At 37.5% G+C, this 19196-nt stretch overlaps 1 protein-coding gene across 1 annotated transcript; it reads right to left on the bottom strand.

Annotated features, from left to right (window-relative positions):
- Nucleotides 1-1095: 1095 nt before the first annotated feature.
- LOC127854785 (hemocyte protein-glutamine gamma-glutamyltransferase-like) lies at nucleotides 1096-19176 on the bottom strand. Its single transcript, XM_052389834.1, has 16 exons — nucleotides 19063-19176; nucleotides 17869-18057; nucleotides 17360-17472; nucleotides 16214-16376; nucleotides 15479-15597; nucleotides 13310-13423; nucleotides 12521-12722; nucleotides 11783-11933; nucleotides 10675-10787; nucleotides 9265-9427; nucleotides 8423-8547; nucleotides 4670-4743; nucleotides 3963-4161; nucleotides 3466-3626; nucleotides 2567-2706; nucleotides 1096-1465 (listed from the first exon to the last, which is right to left on the bottom strand). The coding sequence occupies exons 2-16, from the start codon at nucleotides 18035-18037 to the stop codon at nucleotides 1216-1218; spliced, it is 2256 nt and encodes a 751-aa protein (XP_052245794.1). The 5' UTR covers nucleotides 18038-18057; nucleotides 19063-19176; the 3' UTR covers nucleotides 1096-1215.
- Nucleotides 19177-19196: the final 20 nt, after the last annotated feature.

The following is a 19196-nucleotide window of genomic DNA, read 5'->3' as shown; positions in this document are numbered from 1 at the left end:
TTACTATGCTTGGTTGGGGGTCAGCATGCATTAATTTCATGATAGCTGGAGGGCTAAATTTGTTAACTGTTTTCCTGGTCTTTGTTTAAAGTTACTGTTGTTACTTATATCAAATTATCTAATTGACATAATTAAAATTTATAGGTTGATAATCTCGTTGATTAGTGGAAACTTATTGTAGGTGTATACGTGATAAAGTACAACTACTGAGATTGATTAGTTTAATTACAGATGCGTTCACGCTTATTTTTTTCCTCGTGTCGAAACTGCTGAATGGCGCTAATTTTATGCTGTCGTCCATTGCTTAATTCTAGATTAGTATTATAAAAATGTTTCATTAGAATCGCGAAAGTGTCTAGTTGGTTCATTCGAATTAATTTAAAATTGAATATGCAATGAAAACAATGTGCATATCGTCTTTGCATACATAATTTCACAAATCGTGTCCAGGAAGTCCATAACCTTGTGTAATTAAATATGACATAAAATGGCAACTCGTGCTAGATCCTATCAACATGTATACTACTCAAAATTTGCTAAGGATCACTTTTTATTTTCACATTATCTTCAATTTTATTTAATTTAAATTGTTATTTTGCAGGTTTTGATATTAGAAAGTGTGTATTTTATTTTATTTTTATATATTGATTTATCATTGATGGTGATGCTGGCGAAATCTAGCTAGGGGTGAAGTTCAAATTACACATACTATAAAAAGTGATCCTTAACAAATTTTGAGTAGTATATATGAATAATATTATTTGTTAACCTCAACTAAATGCAAATTTAACGTCGACATGACATTGTTTATGAACATACACCGGAACGTATTGGAGTGTTCCATAACTATTTTCGTTGTGAAGAACTGTTAGTCTGTTTATGATTTTTTTCCGATGTAAAAATTACTCGTGTAACCACCGTGTTAATGAACGTTTTTCTAACATTATATTGATTAAAAATGTACTCCCTAGGAAAACTTCATTCTTAACGAAAAGACGCCATTTAAAAAAACTCGTTAAATGAATTAAATGTAAATATTAAAATTCGTTAAATATAAACAAACGCATAAAAAGTTTTAAGCCATGAAGAATAAAAGAAGATTTCTATGTTCTATATTTCAGAAACTTACTTATAGCTTACATATTAATGTAAATAATCGGCAATACGGAATGTTAACAATACATTCGTTCCTTATGACTTCAATGTCAATCTAGATCAGGACGCTAAAATCATGGAATCCTGCAGTTCCTTCACGTTATCGTTCAAATCTTGTTCCCCATTCTTCCCAGTGGCGGGCACCTCGGCCTGAATCGCGCCCTCCTTCTCCTTCTCGACCCTGACGGTGATGAAGCCTATGATGTCCAACATCTCCTGACAGTGGAAGGTGACCGAGATGTCCAATAAATTGCTACGGACTGGTAACAGGTTCACGATACCCGTCCATTCGCATTCCGCGGGAACGTTCCTGGAATAATTTCAGAAAACTGAGCTTAATGAATGTGCGAAAAGTGTCCCAGATAAGCCTGTGCAGTCCGCTTAGGCTAATCACTTTCCGCTTTTATGGAATATTTCGTTAAAGAAGGTCTCTTCTAAACAAAAATCCATTACAGGCAGAAAGCGTCGCCCCTGATTTGCCTGTGCGGGCGACACTCTACTCATATGCTATAAGACCAGTTTTCCTAGAACGAGGTTCATTTAATTATCACGTTGTTGAGTTGTTGTTTTTTTCCCAATTTATATGAATTGCCGTAAAGTTAAAAAAAAGGTCAATGATGCATCTTATCATAATGTTCAACAGTCAGACTTGAACATTAAACAAAATATATAAGTTACTCCTCTATTTTTTTTCTCTCGTTCATGTACATATTATGTTAATATTTCATTTACTACAATTATTGAATCAAATATGTTCGTTGATATCTGCTTTAGTTTCGTTAAGAACATGTAACTGCACCTGCACACTCCATATTTCACAAAGGTAAATATGAAACGCGTTCTAACAAAATTGGACTTAATGCATGTGCGTAAAGTGTCGTCCCAGATAGAGCCTGTGCAGTCCGCACAGGCTAATCAGGGACGACACTTTCCGCTTTTATGGTATTTTTCGTTTAAAAGTCTCTCCTCACCGAAAATCTAGTTTAGGCGGAAAGTGTCGTCCCTGATTAGCCTATGCGGACTGCACAGGCTAATCTGGGACGACACTTTACGCACATGCATTAAGCCCAATTTTATCAGAACGCGTCTCATATTGTCAATCGTGATTATAACATGAAAAACATTTATTCAGAATTGTGTGATTGCAACGTTGAAATATATAAAGTGTCATGCTATATTTGTAGAAATCGTGTTCAAAACGGAATAAAAGATCAGTGATTTATCACAACCAACAACATAATATTGAATAACAACTTGCTTTCTAAGATTTCCAAACAATCGTTTCGGAGTAAAGTTTAAATATTTTTTAATTTCTATATATTTAAAAAATCAAAATGCGTGATATGACATTTAAACATTCGTATTAAAAGCGGACTGTAAGGCGATGAAAAAAAATCCGCCGTTTACTTACTGGAACTTTCTGACAAACATCATGGACTCCAGGCCTACGCCTTCCACGCTGACAGAACAGTTGGTCAGTGGACGGTGAAGTGGGTTCTTAAATTGCAGCTTTAAAGCGAAGTTTGAGTTCTTGTAAATTGTCTCATCCACCTAGTTACAAAAATACATTAAGCCTCGTTTTGGGTAAATGAGTATAATACATGTGCGTAAAGTGTCTTCCCATATTAGCCTGTGAACTCTTTACAGGCTAATCTGGGATGACACTTTCCGCTTTAATGTATTTTTTTCAATTAAAGGAAGTCTCTTCTAAACAAAAAATCAAGTTAAGGTCAAAAGTGTCGTCCCTGATTAAATTGTGCCAAATCAACAGGCTAGTCGGGATGATACTTTACGCCCATGCATTAACGCCCAGTTTCCCCAGCACGAGGCTCAAAAGATATGTCTCCATAATATATACGCTTCTTTTTTAAACCTTTTTATTTGAGCTCGATTGAATTGTCATACTACGTCTTTTACTGGAACGCTCTCGTATACGTTTCCAGGGTAAAAGTATCACTCGTTGTCTATGCGTGAGATCCTTAGAATGAACCCACAGTTGGGATCAAACCCGTGACCTCCTGTTCGCTGGGTGGACACCATATCTACTTCGCCATTGGTAAGCATTAATTGTTTAAGTTGGGTTTCAGACGTTTCAAGTATAAGTATGCTTTAGATAAAACTTTCCATCGCGTTAATAATTAACCAGTTTATCGTTGTAAGTTTTACCTTGGTCTGTTTGGTAGTCCAACTTATGATGAAACGGTTAACTTTTCTTCCATGTTGATTATAAATAGATTATACAAAATGTGTGTGGACGATATGTCAATCAATTTACCAACCATATTGCAACGAAAAACATAATGAACTCACAGACATCTCTAAATGCGGTTTCTCTAGAAGGAAGTCGTCCACGCATGCGTTAATTTGATCGGTTTCGGTGACCCGCATGTACGCCACCTGGCGGAGGCACGCATGCTCCGCGAGCTTACCGATGTAGTCGCTCTCGTAAATGCCCAATTGTAGCGGCTCGCCTGAAACAAAAGAGCGATGGAGTTTTTAAATGCATAATACAATGACGGTTGAAAGAGGAAATTCATGTTACGAAGTTCCGTTATAAGTATGATGTGAAGTTCCAATACAACTAGGTAAATCATCACTCAAAGACATGAAACGTACATTTTGCGCCATTGTTCGACTCCATTACTTTTTGAACCGTTAAAGCAGACAGCTTTGTCTGTGAGCGTTTCCAGGTAATGGCGAATAATTTAGTGTGTAATGTGATCATTCTGATCATACCCGAACAGAGGAGATGCCTATCAAAAGAAAGTGCAAAGCGAGGATTTTATAGCAAACTCTCTATTAAATACTTTGCTCAGGTTCAAGCGTTTTATTCCACTCCACTTTCTTGATAATCTCGTGCCGTCGTCCCGTGTAGTGCATAGACTCGCACAGCAGTATCACGTGACATGTCCTGGCGTCCCTTCCATGGTTTGTGATGTTTGCCTTCACCATGAAGTCGTCACCTATGTACTCGAATTCTTTACTGGCCATCTTGAATTCGACATCCTGCAAGATATGTGAGCCTCGTTCTGGGAAAAATGGGCTTAATGCATATGCGTGAAGTGTCGACTCGGATTAGCCTGTGCAGTCTACACATCGTTTACATGAGGTCTCTTCTTAAAAGAGATGATCGGCTAAATAAGTGTCCATGAAAATGTGGCATCCGATTCCTTAAACATTTGAATTTTCTATAATAAGCCTGTAGACTACAAATTTAACATATTGTGACATCTGTTGACATATTTATGTTCTAATTCGAATAGTCGATGGACCGGGCTCTGTGAAAAATGGGTTTAATGCATGTGCGTACAGTGTCGTCACAGATTACACTTTCCGCAAAAACTTGAATTTTGCAAAGAAGAGACTTTCTTGAAATGAAAAATGTCATAAAAGCGGAAAGTGTCGTCCCTGATTAGCCTGTGCGGACTGCACAGGATAATCTGGGACGACACTTTACGCTCATGCATTAAACCCCCTTATAACAGAGCACGGCCCAAACATATTTATCACATACCTTGGCTTTGCATCGATGCGTCGGCCTCTGCTTGTGTTCAGGCTTTTTGGTTATCTCACTCTCCATTTTCGTTCCTAAAATGCAACCAATTTACTATGATAGTGCTGCACAAACACTTCAATACAACAATCACGTTTCCCGAAATTTTAAGAAAATGTTGCCTGCGAAACATCATCACGTCATTGGATTTAATTTACCACGTTTTATTTGTTTACCCGATACAAGAATAAGAGTCTGATACCTTGACATTGCAAACGTGACTTTAACTGTATGCCTAGAACACTTGACCATTTACTTAACGACAGCAGTGTTACTTTTTTCCGCTTAATTGATAATTTGAACATGTTTCCGATGTATTGACCAACAAAACCACGTGACGTGTTCTTATTCAGACACGTTCGTATTATTTTCTTGCATGTCTAGTAATTGACATTCTGTAGGGACGACCCGAGTTTTTCTACACGGCTGTCGATCGATGTTTAAAACATTGTTATATTAGGTTTATTGTAGCACTGCGCTCTCACGTAATGACGCCCTAACGAGAACCCACTACTGTGTGATTTCATAATATTATCGACTTAAAGAACTGACCACTAATAGTGATAAAATTATATTCAATCGGATTTCCGATGGCTTAATGTTGAAGACAACGATTAATCAAAGCACTGAAGTTGTTCGCTATTGCATAATTTAAGACGCAACTAATTTTTCAAATTTAATCGCAAGTTTGAAATGAACACACGCCATTCAAATATATAAAGAATGTGTAATAACGCACGGGTCGAGATGTGTGTGCACTTTTTATTATCGTATTTATTTTATAGAGATAACTTGCACAAAATAACAACAACATGGCCCTTTTTGGACGTTCTGAAAGCATAGAATGTATGATAAAATGGTAATGACAACTGAATATAAAGACAATTTGCAATCACCATCATTTAAAATTAAAATAGCACGAATATCGAATACCTATCTCACTAAGAATATCGTTTCATGATGAAAATTCCCTGTACAAAACTTCTGATTGTTGACACCATATACAAATATACAATAAGATAATTGAGGGAAATAAATAAATAATAAGTCTGCGAGCAATACTTTTTACTCACGAATAAGGTAGTCATAAAGATAGCCCTGTTGAACCGTACTTTGTTGTTTATGCATTACTTGTAACCCTAGCAGTTCACACGGTGCCAACAACTCTGACCTTAACATAGGTATAGAGCACTAATGCGCTTTTTCGGGTTAGCTGTTTTACCCAGCTATTCGCCTTAAATGACTTTTACATAACGCCAGCAGACAAGCGTGAATAATTTCGAATATTTCATAGGCTGATTCGAGATAAAACCTCTGAATTATGGCTTCATCACCGTGTCTGTGCTAAGCGCAAAGGATGTAGCAATGTTCAGTGTAAGGAATTCCGGACTACTCTCTGTATGCTCAAAGACACAAATTGTGGCCCAGTTACAATTACGCGTTAAAACCCATCTCGTAGAATTTCAGTGTCATTACTCGTTCACTAATTCGTCCGGGGAATATGTAATTGGCTATCGATAAACAAAGTTTTGCTTCAAGATGAGAAAACATACATTACCGAAATAGTATATTGTCACGATAAGAGGAAAATCATTTAATTATCCAACCACAATGTTTGCCGTTCTCGGTCAGCACGTCTGGAAATCGTTCCTGAACGCCTTGATAGGCTGCCCTTATTTACAAGTTTGCTTTTTTGAATTCAATTTTGTATCGAACAGAATTGTTCTAAAATGTGCCATTTACAATTCGCAATGAGATTTTTAATGACCCTCGTCATGCGAAAATGGGTCTTATTCCATATTCGCCCATCATATATATAGCCCATTCAGCCTGCGCATCTTTCAGTCTGGTCAGGAGATGCATAATGAGACCATAACACATTGAGTGATTTTATAGCGAACAGCATCGCCTCTGACCAGACTACGCTGGCCGAAACGCATAAGACCCATTTTCGCACGACGCGGCGGCTATGAACGTGTGATTTAAAGATGTCGAAAATAACTGCGTTTAAATCAAATATTAACTACGGTATATTTCGATAGTGAAGAAATATACTCATTATAAGGCATGTGAGGACACATATGATGTGCACTCCCGTAGTATATTTTTATCTACTTACATTAATTTGTTGTTTGACAATGATAACTCACATTTCATGCGGTGAATATGCGACTTACAAGTGAAAAAAAAATCACAATAGTTAAACTTGTGTTTTCATTTTTTTATTTAGAACCGTAAATTGCAAACTTTATTTCAAAGTCAGCATTTACGCCGACTACCTTTTTAAAAGATATTTCTTGTTATATTTAGGTTTTTTTTTTAATATTTGGTTTTAGCGATTATAAAGCATTTTTGAGGTTGTCTATAGTATACCTGTTGTAATTGGTGAACTCATGTTCAACGTTTATAAATTGAGAACTGTGAATATAAACAAGCTTAACCTTCTACTATTGCGTTGTTAGCACCCGTAAATACAAAAGATCGCCGCTATCTGTTGCGAACAAAAGAACTTTTCCCAGATATAATATCAAATTTAACCCCACTGTAGAAGCATGGACGAGATTATGAAACAGATAATTCTTGTTATATTTAGTTGTTTTTTTATATTCGGTTTAAGCGATTATGAAGCATTTTTGTTGTTGTCTATCGTTTCCCTGAAGTTATTGTTGAACTCATATTAACGTTTTATAAATTGAGAATATGAACAAGCGTAACCTTAAACTATTGCGTTATTTTTCCGAATCTATTAATAGCCTCATATTATAAATGACCTGTACTACGTCATTAAGACGCAGCAGATATTGGACTATTTTAATTTTTTCCGCGACACGTATAATACAAACATTGTTTATTGATTCTTTTCTATATAAGCTCCGTTCAAAAATATTCCATTTTACCATTATTCACATAATGTTTCCATTTGTGAATAAATATAGTTGGAGAACTCAAACCTCTTGTATAAAATTATACAACTCTTTCTCGCGCGGATACGGCAGCTAGGTGTGGCGGTTAGTAGGCTTTCCGTAGATAAGCCGAACTGACTTGAAATTTTCAGTAACAAAATTAGCTGTTCGCTACGCGAACAACTTAAATGAGCTTAGGCACGTTCGAGTTGCGGTGTACTATGTGCTATACACCAGGCACAAATGACCAAGACTCTGCTATGAAACGGTACGCTTCCTGTATCTCGCACTTTACCCGTTTCCCAGCTGATAAGTCTTTTCGGGGCGATGGCCATACGAGAGAGAACCCCCGTCCACTTGATTAACATTCATAAACGTCAGGCGTATATACCGTTTTGATGTTCAACCATGAGTGACGACTCTAAAACCAGAGTGCGAATCTCTCAACTTAATATTGTGCGTGTGAAAATAATCAATCAACTCTGATATGTGAATGGGAACTTACTAACGACGGTTTATTTTACGGTCTCCAAGCTTATAAATTTTTGCTTTGTTCTGAGAAAACTTGGCTTAATACATGTGCGTCAAGTGTCATCGTAGATTAGCCTGTATAATCCGCACAGGCTAATCAGGGACGACGCTTACCTCTTAGACATAATTTTCCTTTCGAAAGGGGTATCCTTTAAACGAAAAAATCAATAAATCCTGTGCGGATTATACAGGCTTATCTGGGACGACACTTTACGGAGATGCATGAAGCCCAGTTTCCTCAGAACGAGGATAAATTTCTCGCATGATTCAGATTGGATACCTTTTTTGTACTTGTAGTCGGCAGTGACGTCCTGACGTACCCGGCTCATCTCGGCCAGGTTGTACTTGTACGTGAGGGCGGGCGGGCGGCCGTCGGGCGTCTTGGAACTTATCGACTGGCCAATCCTGTGAATATTATATTTTTTTTTGAAACTTAAACAATTATATCAATCGAATTACATGCATATTATTTTACATGATTTAACATACAAATAGAAGATCCAAGCATAGCAAATGGTATTCTGAACCCTGGGTGCTATATAATTATAATTTCGTTGATACGGGATCTCTTTCTTTTTAATCCATTTACAATTCTGAGCGAATTTTTTTTATAAATAAACAAAACACTTATGTGTATTGCACTTTTAATTTTCAAAATACACAATTGTAAGACGCACAATTTTTATTTAACATTAGTATAAATCCAATAAAACCAGACGTCAAGTGTTAAGTCTCAATGTCCGAATTTAAATAATGCCAAATGCGTATAAGCAGAGACCTAAACAAACAGTTGTAAGTTGTAGTCCCTTTGGGCTGTTTTTAACCGTTATTCCTACTGGCTAAAGTATATATTTCCCATATTCAGATCCCAAGAGATTGCTTTCGTTCTGAATGTTTAGGAATTAGATAAATACGTGCCAATATCAAGACTTTTGAAGTTGTAATAACCAATTTACAAATTTGTTTCCTTAATAATTTTCTTTTTTATTGATAGTTAATGCATTCAAAGTGAAAATAGTTAAACAAATTGTTTTTCCCAATTTAAGTAAATTAACTTTCAAGTTCCGAATGTCCTGGGTAGAGGTCATAATCCAAAGATGGTGAGAAAAAACCTGGGTTAACCTTGAGGGCTCGCATTGGAAGACCGTCCATTCCCCGACGTCGACCTTCAGCCAATGTAGCACCTCTGAGTTCACTTCCGCGAACAGCTGATCGACGTCGTGCTTCACTTCCGGAAGGTAGTTTTTCACGGCGTGCAAGGGGGCTGGGCCGCTCACTTGTGGAACTGTATTAAGGACCCGTGGTCGAAATGCTCATATTAGATGGCTAAACTTCGATCACGTTAATTGAATTATGTTTCGTGTATATGTACTGTCTGTATATAAAAAAAACAATTAGTGTTGAAAAATATTCGTGCTCATAAAATAAATTTGTACACAAATATCTACATAATCCGTGTTATAAGTTCGAGATTAGTCTTTTGATATTTTGATTACAATACCATAAGTTTGGCTAAAACATTTTGGTCAAATATGAGCAAACCCTACTACGAATTCAGACACTTTTGGTTTGTTAATTTTATGCACACATGTGTCAAATAAGTAAGGGTTGAGCGAATACTGAAAATGATATTTGAATATTCGTTTGTCAATAGTTAAATATATCCGAGTATTCGATTTTTGTTAAAACCTTAGATTTGAATGTTGTAACCTACGAACGTCCGGAGAAAAGTACTTTTCCTGATCGCCACAGCTACCACTATGTATCTTATCTTACAAACAGCTTTGAAAAAGAGTATTGAGTAATATTGTTTTAGGACAAAAATGATTATTATGTTGTTCATTTTCATCTATATATGTTCGAAGCATAACATATTTCCGGGACACATTTTACCTTTACTCTCATTTTTTAATTTTATTTCAATGCTACATCAAATTATTTGGATACAATTTATCAATTAGTTTTCGCTTATTTCTTCTGAACGGACATTAGAACCACGACGATTTAATTGGTTAATATGTAAGTAACTAAATTCTGAATAACTTATTACGGATTTAAAGTATGAATATATAGCAATTAATATGATTTACTATTTGAAGTTATCGCATGTCAGGTTGTCTCATTGTCTTAATATCGAGAGGCTGAACTGCGAATAACATGCAAATAATCCTATTCAATATTTTAAACATGGTATATTAAAAGCCGTATTTACTTCCAGATAAAACCAAAAAAGACAAAATACAACCCCCGAAACCCTCTCGTATGCGAACTCTTATCTCGTTTATTGATGGTAGCTGTTATTCAAACAAGGACTGCACATATCGTTTAAAAAAATCATTAAAGCGGATATTCGAATATGTTTTTTTTATTTGATTACTCGGCCGTTTTTCAAATATTTGACTATTCGAATAGTAGTTCCCATCCCAAGGAATAATATATAACTATGATTGACAAAACTCAATCCTTCTAAAACGTTCCATGCTTATATCAAAATCTGAGAATGTGTCAATTAATACAGACAAAAATACGTACCGTTTCCATTTGTTACCGAGGGCGTGGCGTCAATGGCCTGCCAATCTGGCTCGTTACAAGGCTTGGCAACGTCGATCCGCTTCATCCAGACGTCGTTCCAAACATGAAAGCTCCTGAACAGAATATCAGTCATAGAGCGTGATAGTTTACAGGCCAGGGGGCGCATCATGCAATTTGGCAGGCACATATTTTCGAATCTATGAAGATCAAATCGATTTTACTGAATCTTAGAAACTGTGATCTCTGATTAGAACAATCATAAATTCTTTCACAATTGTGAGAGGACACTAGTGACCTTTGTTTTGTCTCTACTTTGAATCATTTTTTTTAGATTTGCATCGGAATCATTGGGCGTATACATACATTTTTGAGTATATTTCCTAGTAAGAATATGGTAAGATACTAAAAACGATCCCCCGACTTGGATCGAACCAGGGACCTCTCGATCACAAAGACACAAAGACACAACATCCATTATTTTGTCTTTGGCATGAAAGGCTATATATTTTATCAGGGAGTTTAACTTAAGTGCATTTTCTTAAAGGATCGTCGTTGATTCTACAAATGTACATGTCTATGTTAATGGATCGGAACAAACGTTGTTAACAAACGCAATATCAAGAAATCTTGTACTAGAAATCCTGTGACCTAAAATTACCTTATTTTAAGCAAGATAAAAAGTTGTATCAATCCATACTAACAAATAAGTGAGCTTTACAATAGAAATCTTCATATTTAAACAAACAAGTTTATTTTCGGCTGTTTTTAAAATCGACATAATAATTATAAAGAAGTACAAACTAAATATTCTTAAATTCCAAGACATGAAACCTTTTTGAAACAAATACAATATTAGGGTTCCTCAACGTAATATAGTTGACTATAGATATGTCAGCATTAAACGAAAACGATTTCAGGACCTACACGGCCAATCGCAAGATGACTACAAATGGACCAATTTGGCTAAATAAAATTAAATTTGACTCTCTGTTTTTCCACAAATACCTATACAATAGCCGAAGTAAGAAGAATTGTGCCTTAGGGAGGAAAATTTTGCTAAAGAAACCTTTGAGCCAGGGGAAGCCATATATTTTCTTGCAATCCTTACCAAACCAACTCTTGTTCATCCGTCTCCAGCTCTCCTATGGATCCATCGGCCTTGACCTCGTAGTAGAAGTCAATGGCCAGGCGTCCGTCCGTGCCGCGCCCAGAGTTATAGTTGGTCACGCAGCGACACGGGATGCCAACCGCCCTGCAAACTGACAAGGGACGGGCATGCGGATAAATCACAGCCGTTCATCACTGACGCCAGATCTTTTTGAAATGCATTGATCAACGAGCCAATGATACTTTCGAGGTAAAAGTTACTTTGTACTTTTCTCCATGTATATGTTCAACATTCGACTCTTCCCTTATCAAAATTAAGATATTGCTGCTCCTGAAGGATAGCGCTATTTTTTCAGGTTAAGTTATTTTCCTTTTTGCTATCACCCATGACATAATCACTTGTGTTTCTAAAAATGCCTTTGATAAGCGAACGAAACTACAACGAATATATAGTTCTAAACATACAGCGAGATACGCAAAAAACACTCTTCATTTCTAAACTGTATCATTTTAGTATGTTTCGAACTTAAATATATACTTGTGAGTAAAGTTACGAATCAAGAATGTATGTATGTGTATATATTTAAATACCTTAAATCAACTTGACGAAAATGCTGAAGTATGGCTTTTTCGTTTATTTTTGCATAAATCAACTAAAAGGAACTTTATTAAAGCCTTACAAAACACAAAACAAACCGAGACGAACATGTTTCAAGTTAATTGAAAAAGGGGCTCGTACTTGTTGTTACCAAACCCGCGTACACAAAACAGTGTCCATATCGAACCGGTTCTGGATCGTCTCCATTGGCGGATATGACGTTGTCAAGATACTGTTTCAAGATGGCGACACTTCCGCTCCACGTGGTCGGCGATCTGCCATCGGTAAACTCGTTTGTTGACCACGTGCCTTTCAAAATGCCGTTGTTGTTGTCTGCGCTTACCTGGGTAAGTTTTTGAATTGTATATACAGTTCAATAAGTGAACAAACACAATATTTTAATACAAAAGCCGTTTATGTTAATAAATCAACAGTATCATGAAAAAACAACAACATTACATGCACTTTCGTTGGAAATGCTTCTATATAACAAACAACGTGGTATAAAATTGTAAAGTAAATGCAGACAGATTCATTTAAAATATACAAAACGAATATTTAAATAAATGAAATAAAACAAACTCTGTCCTTACTTTTGAAAGCTATCACAATGTTAGTAAAATTATCTTTAAAGGCTTTGAGAAAAGGAGGCGGAAAACTACAACGGGCGAGGCATGGTATGGTATTGCGCAAGGGGGGGGGGGGGTTAGAGGGTTAGGGTTAGGGTTAGTGCTAGGGGTCGGATTAGGGTTTGGGTTAGCCTAAACCCAACCCTAACCCTCTAACCCCCCCTAACCCGACCCCTAACCTAACCCTTACCCTAACCCTTTTTTGGGGTTATCACCCCTGACCATGCCTCGCCCGTTGTAGTTTTCCGCCTCCCGTTGAGAAACGAAACTTCGGTTCTTTAGGAATCATCACAATACTCACGATGGACGCAATGACTCTGACCACGGCGGCTGGGTCCCCCATTCGCTGAGAGGTCCGGAAATTGAATCCCCTCTTGATGACGTACAAACATGCCTCAAGTATGCCACTCTCGAACTAGAGGCAGAGATCAAATGCTAAGGGGGAAATCGATGTTCAAAAGTGTTCATTTTGTGTATCTTAAATACAATAATTTCAATTTCTGTGAAATGTTGTTAATGGTTTCATGATTATATTGATTACGCAACCACGTTTTTGTAAATTGGCTTAACCACATACAGACAGACCCACAATAAACCGCTCTTGGACTGATTTAAAGCAAAAGCTTGACATTACGATAATGATAATGCGACAGTGCGATGACGATGACACGAGGTAATTACAAAAGACGATGATAATGCGATATTATATCGTGATATTTCCATCTTCATGTCCTATAATTGTCATTGCAATGTCATGAAGTCGCGTTATCGTCATAGTACTGTCGAATAGCCATGATCGTACTGTCGTGTTATTATGACTGTAGTATCGCCTTCCGGAAAAACGACAACGACGAACGAATGTGCGAACGAACGAAAACATTAACAAAACATCAAGTGCTTCAGAACTGTACTCCAGGCGATTCCCTCTGACTGCAAAATATACGGTTATAATGAAGCAAACAGAATGGCAAAGATGGGATTGGAGGAAGACCAACAGGAGAAAAGATTCAATCTAGAAGCAATGAACACCATCATTAAAACTCTGGTCAGAACCAGAAAGCCATAAGCAAGCTAACACCATCTGTTGAAACTTGAACAGGCTCTCCTTACTGCTTCCAGAGCAAGAGATTCGACCTCTTATCGTCTCCAAAGAGTGAAGAAGCTGACTATAACGATAAAACGTCCTCCGGAATGCATGAACCACCAACCCCTGAAGAAAAATGTAGGTACAGAACCCGTTAGTCTCCAGGAGAAGCTGAATGGACAGATGAATGCCCTACAGAAGACCAGCCGTTTCATTCTTGCCCCCAGACTCCAAGTGAAGAGAACATCGAGAAGAAGAAGAACAAACGAGTCAGTTTTAAATTTGGCCAATTGTCGAAAGTGACATATTGGCTTACACATTTTGTCGAAGCGTCTTGTTTAAACATGGTAGTGAATGTCCCAGAAAACCATATGGAAATGATCTCATGCTTTACAGAGATCAAATTAGAGGGTTTTAATTGGAATAGGCATACGCACATTGAAATAATTATTAGCGTTAATTTTTCCGACATATAAACTTGCGCAATACACAGCCGCTAAACAAATTCACCGGAAATCCCAATACTACGGAATACCCTTAGGGCCATCGTGGTTACACATAAAAATCCAGAGGGCGACAATGCGATAGTGCAATAGTACGATGGCGACAATGCGAAAGTACGATGACGACAATGCGATAGTATGATGGCGACAATGCGATAGTACGATGGCGACCATGCGACAACGCGATAGTACGATGACGACAATTCGACAGTGCGACAATACGATGGCGACAGTGCGATAGTACGATGGCGACAATGCGATAATCATATCGTACTGTCGCAATCGTATCATCGCATTGTCGCCATCGTACTATCGCATTATCGTACTGTCATCATCGTATTATCGCATTGTCGTCATCGAACTATCGCCATCTTATTGTCGCACTGTCGTCATCGTATTATCGCATTCTCGCCATCGTAGTAGCTCACTATCGCATTGTCGCCATCGTACTATTGCACTGTCGCCATCGTATTGTCGCACTGTCGACATCGTATTATCGCACTATCGAATTGTCATATTGTAGCCATCGTACTATCGCAGTTTCGCCATAATATTGTCGCACGGTCGTCATCGTATCATTGCATTGTCGCCATCGTACTATCGCGTTATCGTACTGTCGTCATCGTATTGTCGCATTGTCGCCATCGTACTATCGCGCTGTCGCCATCGTATTGTCGCACTGTCGTCATCGTACTATCGAACTGTCGCCATCGTACTATCGCACTATCGTATTGTCGCCCTCTGGATTTAAATGTGTAACCACGATTCCCTAACGGTATATCGTACCGTTCTAACACTGTTTGGTATTCGCTCAAAAACATGTTTACTTTCAAATGCACATGAATATTAAAATGACGTCATCTCATAGGTCCCGTCCTTATACCTGGCCAAATATCCAGGGTTTATACATCATGCGCTTCCGACAGCCCGTGAACAGCAGACCGGAAGCGTTGAGGATGTACTCGTCCAGCAGTGGTTCCGCCGGAAGGTAGACGGCGTCGTCTGAAAGGAATTGCAGGAAGCAGGTGGAAGAAGGTCTGTTTATATACATATATATTTCTTAGCAAAATTCACAAGATATATCATTGCAATGAGATTACATTTATGCTGCGTTGTTACCAACAACGACTGTTCGTTTGAAAAGGTCATCAAAGGGAACATAAAAATACATGTACATGTTGTTGTATTTGCTGGTTGCTATAAATGATATTGTATGTGAAACTGATTAATAAAGCGCCTTAACCATGTAGTACGGTTAATAAATATTGTTTGTTAGTTTGTATGATCACTTGAATATGGGTTGTGATGACCTGACTTAGATATACAAATTACACTTAAGCACTGTCGGTTTACTTTATAGTGTACTAGAAACAAAATGTAAGGATACTTAACAAAATGCTCACTTTAAAAGTTAAGAGGGGATGATGCTAAATGTAGAGTGGTCAGAAACATTTGTTATATGTATATGTCACACATTCGAACAATAAAGAGATTCCATTTATCTGAATAAATTAGGGTAATTAAAAATACTGATCTAGATTGATGAAACGGATTTGTGTACGATTGTCTACACTTTATTAGCCATTATCCACGTGTCATGTGGTAAGTATCTACTTACTTTTGCACCAGGGGTTGAAAAGAATATATATCCGGTCCGGATGTTCATAGGAGACGGTGGCGGTCTCCACTTCCGTTCTGAGTATGCTCTGCAGCGCGAACCTCCAGTCGGACACGATGCAGTCTGGGGGCGTGAACACCCACAGGTGAGCCTGTATGCAGTCCTGTAAGACACGCGCACCTTGAAATGTTTATGTGTCTATATTGCGAAGTTTATGAGCTCCTCTCGCGTCCCAGAATGCATAATGTGTAGACCCGGAGAGTTTCCCAGCGCTTCTTGCTAATTAACTTACTAGACTCGCGAAAGTTTCGGCCAACATGAATTAAAGCTATAATTTCCATCTATTTCTGGTTGTTACTGAAATAATTTGTGTGTTCTTGTGCAGTGGGGAGAAGCCGGATAAAACCCAACCTGTCTCGTTTGGCGACCACCTATCAAACTCACATGCTTCCAGATATTGGGCTTGAACCAGGTAAGAACTGCACTAACAGGACAGTCGACATTGAGATTTAAAAACCATTGTTTCACGTATGAAACTTTTCTATATATTTAGAACCAAACGAATGAACGAAAAATGGTTTTGTCTTGGGAATACAAAATATGAATGATTTTGTCAGGAAAATAACATTTGTTTCTGTGCAATATTATAATTTCACCATAGAGTATTGCATACATGCATGCTATGTACATAGTAGTTCGTGTACATATACTTGAAGGGTGCATACACAAAGTTGTTATCTAATATTCAAATTATAAAATTAACTGACATTAACCAACGAAAATAACCCCATCTAATTACACTAATAAACAAGTAAAAATGACATAAAACACAGCATATTTATTTTATTAAACGTTCACCACTTCTCACACTAAGTTCATCTGCATTCTCATTAACGGTTTATGCTTCGTACTTCAATCACTTTGATAATAGAAGAAGGAAGGAACGTGAATCATGAATGCATTCTTTTTCAGTACGGTTTTAAGTGTGATCTATTTTATGTCACCTATTTGTAGCGCATAAGTACAAAGATTTACTGACTAGTAGCCTAGGGAATTAAGAAGTAGTTCAAACAAGACCAGTTTCTAAATGCGCCTTCTTAATAATGTTGATTTCCACAAAAAGTCTAATATATAATTATGACTAACCTTATCCTTGGTCCCTATTACCGGAAGGAAGTCCGATTTCCATCCGCTGGAACCCTGTGAGGTGTATGACGACAGACACACCATCGTGTCGTTGCCGGGTAACGGGTTCTCGCCTAACAACATGTAATAACGGCATGGCTGTTGTTTGTCGATGCAAAAATTTTCTAGACAAGTTTGTTAAACTAGAAATATGGTTAAGTGGTAATGCCGATTTTGATTTGATTATGTTATTGTTTGGGCGAATTAATTATATTCTTATAAAGAAGATATACCCATTGTTTAATATGATTAGGCTTTGTGAGTTCTGCTGTTCGATATGTACATATTTTCAAACGATAAAAGTTTAAAAGCTTTATTCAAAGGAAAATCGGCGGCAAGTAATGCGACATTAAAGGCGAAACGGCTGTAAATAACTTACCGCCGACATTACATGTCTAAATACGAACTTGATACGCATGCCGTCAGTAGCGTGCTAGGAATATGACCACTTAAAGTCAAATCAATTGTACCTGTTTCAAAATAGAACTTCAGTTCGTCTGTGAGGGAGTTGTAGGGCCGGTTGAAGGTCAGCGTGATCTTGAAGGGCTGGCCCCGGCGCACGACCAGGGTTCCTGCTTTGGGTAGAGGAAAGCGTTTCGTGTGATGATGTTCTGCGTTTTCCCAGGCCCAAGTGTACATCTTCCGTACATACAGTGGCGCTGTAAAATTTTAAAGCTTATAAAGATGGACGAGATTTTCGCATGACCAATATCTCAGTCTGCGTCACGCGTGTGTGGGGTGGGTGGGTGTGTGGGTGGGTGGGGGGCGGGGGCTTTTAATGTTGATGCATGCGTTCTCCCTGGTCGGTTGGTACACATGGAGAGTTTTAGAAATTTCGTTCCTTGGTGGTTCAGGTGTATTTGTCACAACCATCTTAATAATATACTAAGATTTACAAAAATAAAATTAATATAAATTCAAATATAGAAAAACCACTGAAGACTCTATGGCATAATATTAACCTGGCATACAACCCCGTATTGAATATACCCGGTAGGCCGAAGCCGAAATCCATGGTCCATACACGGTTTTTGGCTGCCTTGAAAAGTAAACTGACTGTTCCAAAATACAATTCTGTATGTTCTATAACATATTTATAAAAATGAGAAGTAGTTGTTGATGTTTAATTATGTATAACCTCATCACTCTTTATTAAAACATTCATTACCCTATGACGCGTGCGGTCAGTTTTCATAGTGCTAAATAATGCACTTTAGGCGCATTTGCATACTGATGAGGGCACCATAACGTTTCAAAACCCAAGGACATCACAAAATAGTATCCGCTTGTTTAAAAAAATAAATAATCAGTACAACATGTGTAACTAGCATTTATAAACTGCGGTATGCACTACAAGAAAAAGTGACGTGTCAATATATATTCTTGATTGACTCCGTTGAAAATTACAGAATCGAGCCGGTCATAAAGACAAAGAAGCACAAATTAATGTGAGGTTCGATATACATCTATAATGAAAGGTAAAAAATTATAGACACGTTATTACCTTAATAAATAATTATTTTTATTTATTTATGATTTAAATTTGTTTTTGAATTTCATAATTAAGGACACGTCATTCTTGTCTTCCGTAAATGTTTTAATGAAGAAAAATATATGTTTCTTGTCTCAGACAATAAAATCAACCGTAACATTTTGAATATTACCGTTTTTGTCTTGTATATAGGCTCCGCTTAACGTCTGCTTGGCCGGTTTCCTTGGAAAAACCACCTCACCGGAAGTGTAGAGAGTTGGTGGAGTAAGTACTATCGTCTGCTCGATCTTCTTATCTTTCCGAAAG

Source organism: Dreissena polymorpha, chromosome 13 (assembly GCF_020536995.1).
Source record: "Dreissena polymorpha isolate Duluth1 chromosome 13, UMN_Dpol_1.0, whole genome shotgun sequence".
NCBI lineage: Eukaryota > Metazoa > Mollusca > Bivalvia > Myida > Dreissenidae > Dreissena > Dreissena polymorpha.
This window is presented reverse-complemented; position numbering and strand designations above follow the sequence as displayed.

What these genes read in the sequence shown, in the direction of transcription:
- LOC127854785 (XM_052389834.1), bottom strand. Translation starts at nt 18,037, where the DNA reads ATGTACACTTGGGCCTGGGAAAACGCAGAACATCATCACACGAAACGC. An exon ending in GAAGTTCTATTTTGAAACAG is followed by an intron (nt 17,473 to 17,868) that starts GTACAATTGATT and finishes ACATGTTGTTAG; the next exon opens with GCGAGAACCCGTTACCCGGC. An exon ending in TTCCAATGCGAGCCCTCAAG is followed by an intron (nt 8,548 to 9,264) that starts GTTAACCCAGGT and finishes TAATATTCACAG; the next exon opens with GATTGGCCAGTCGATAAGTT.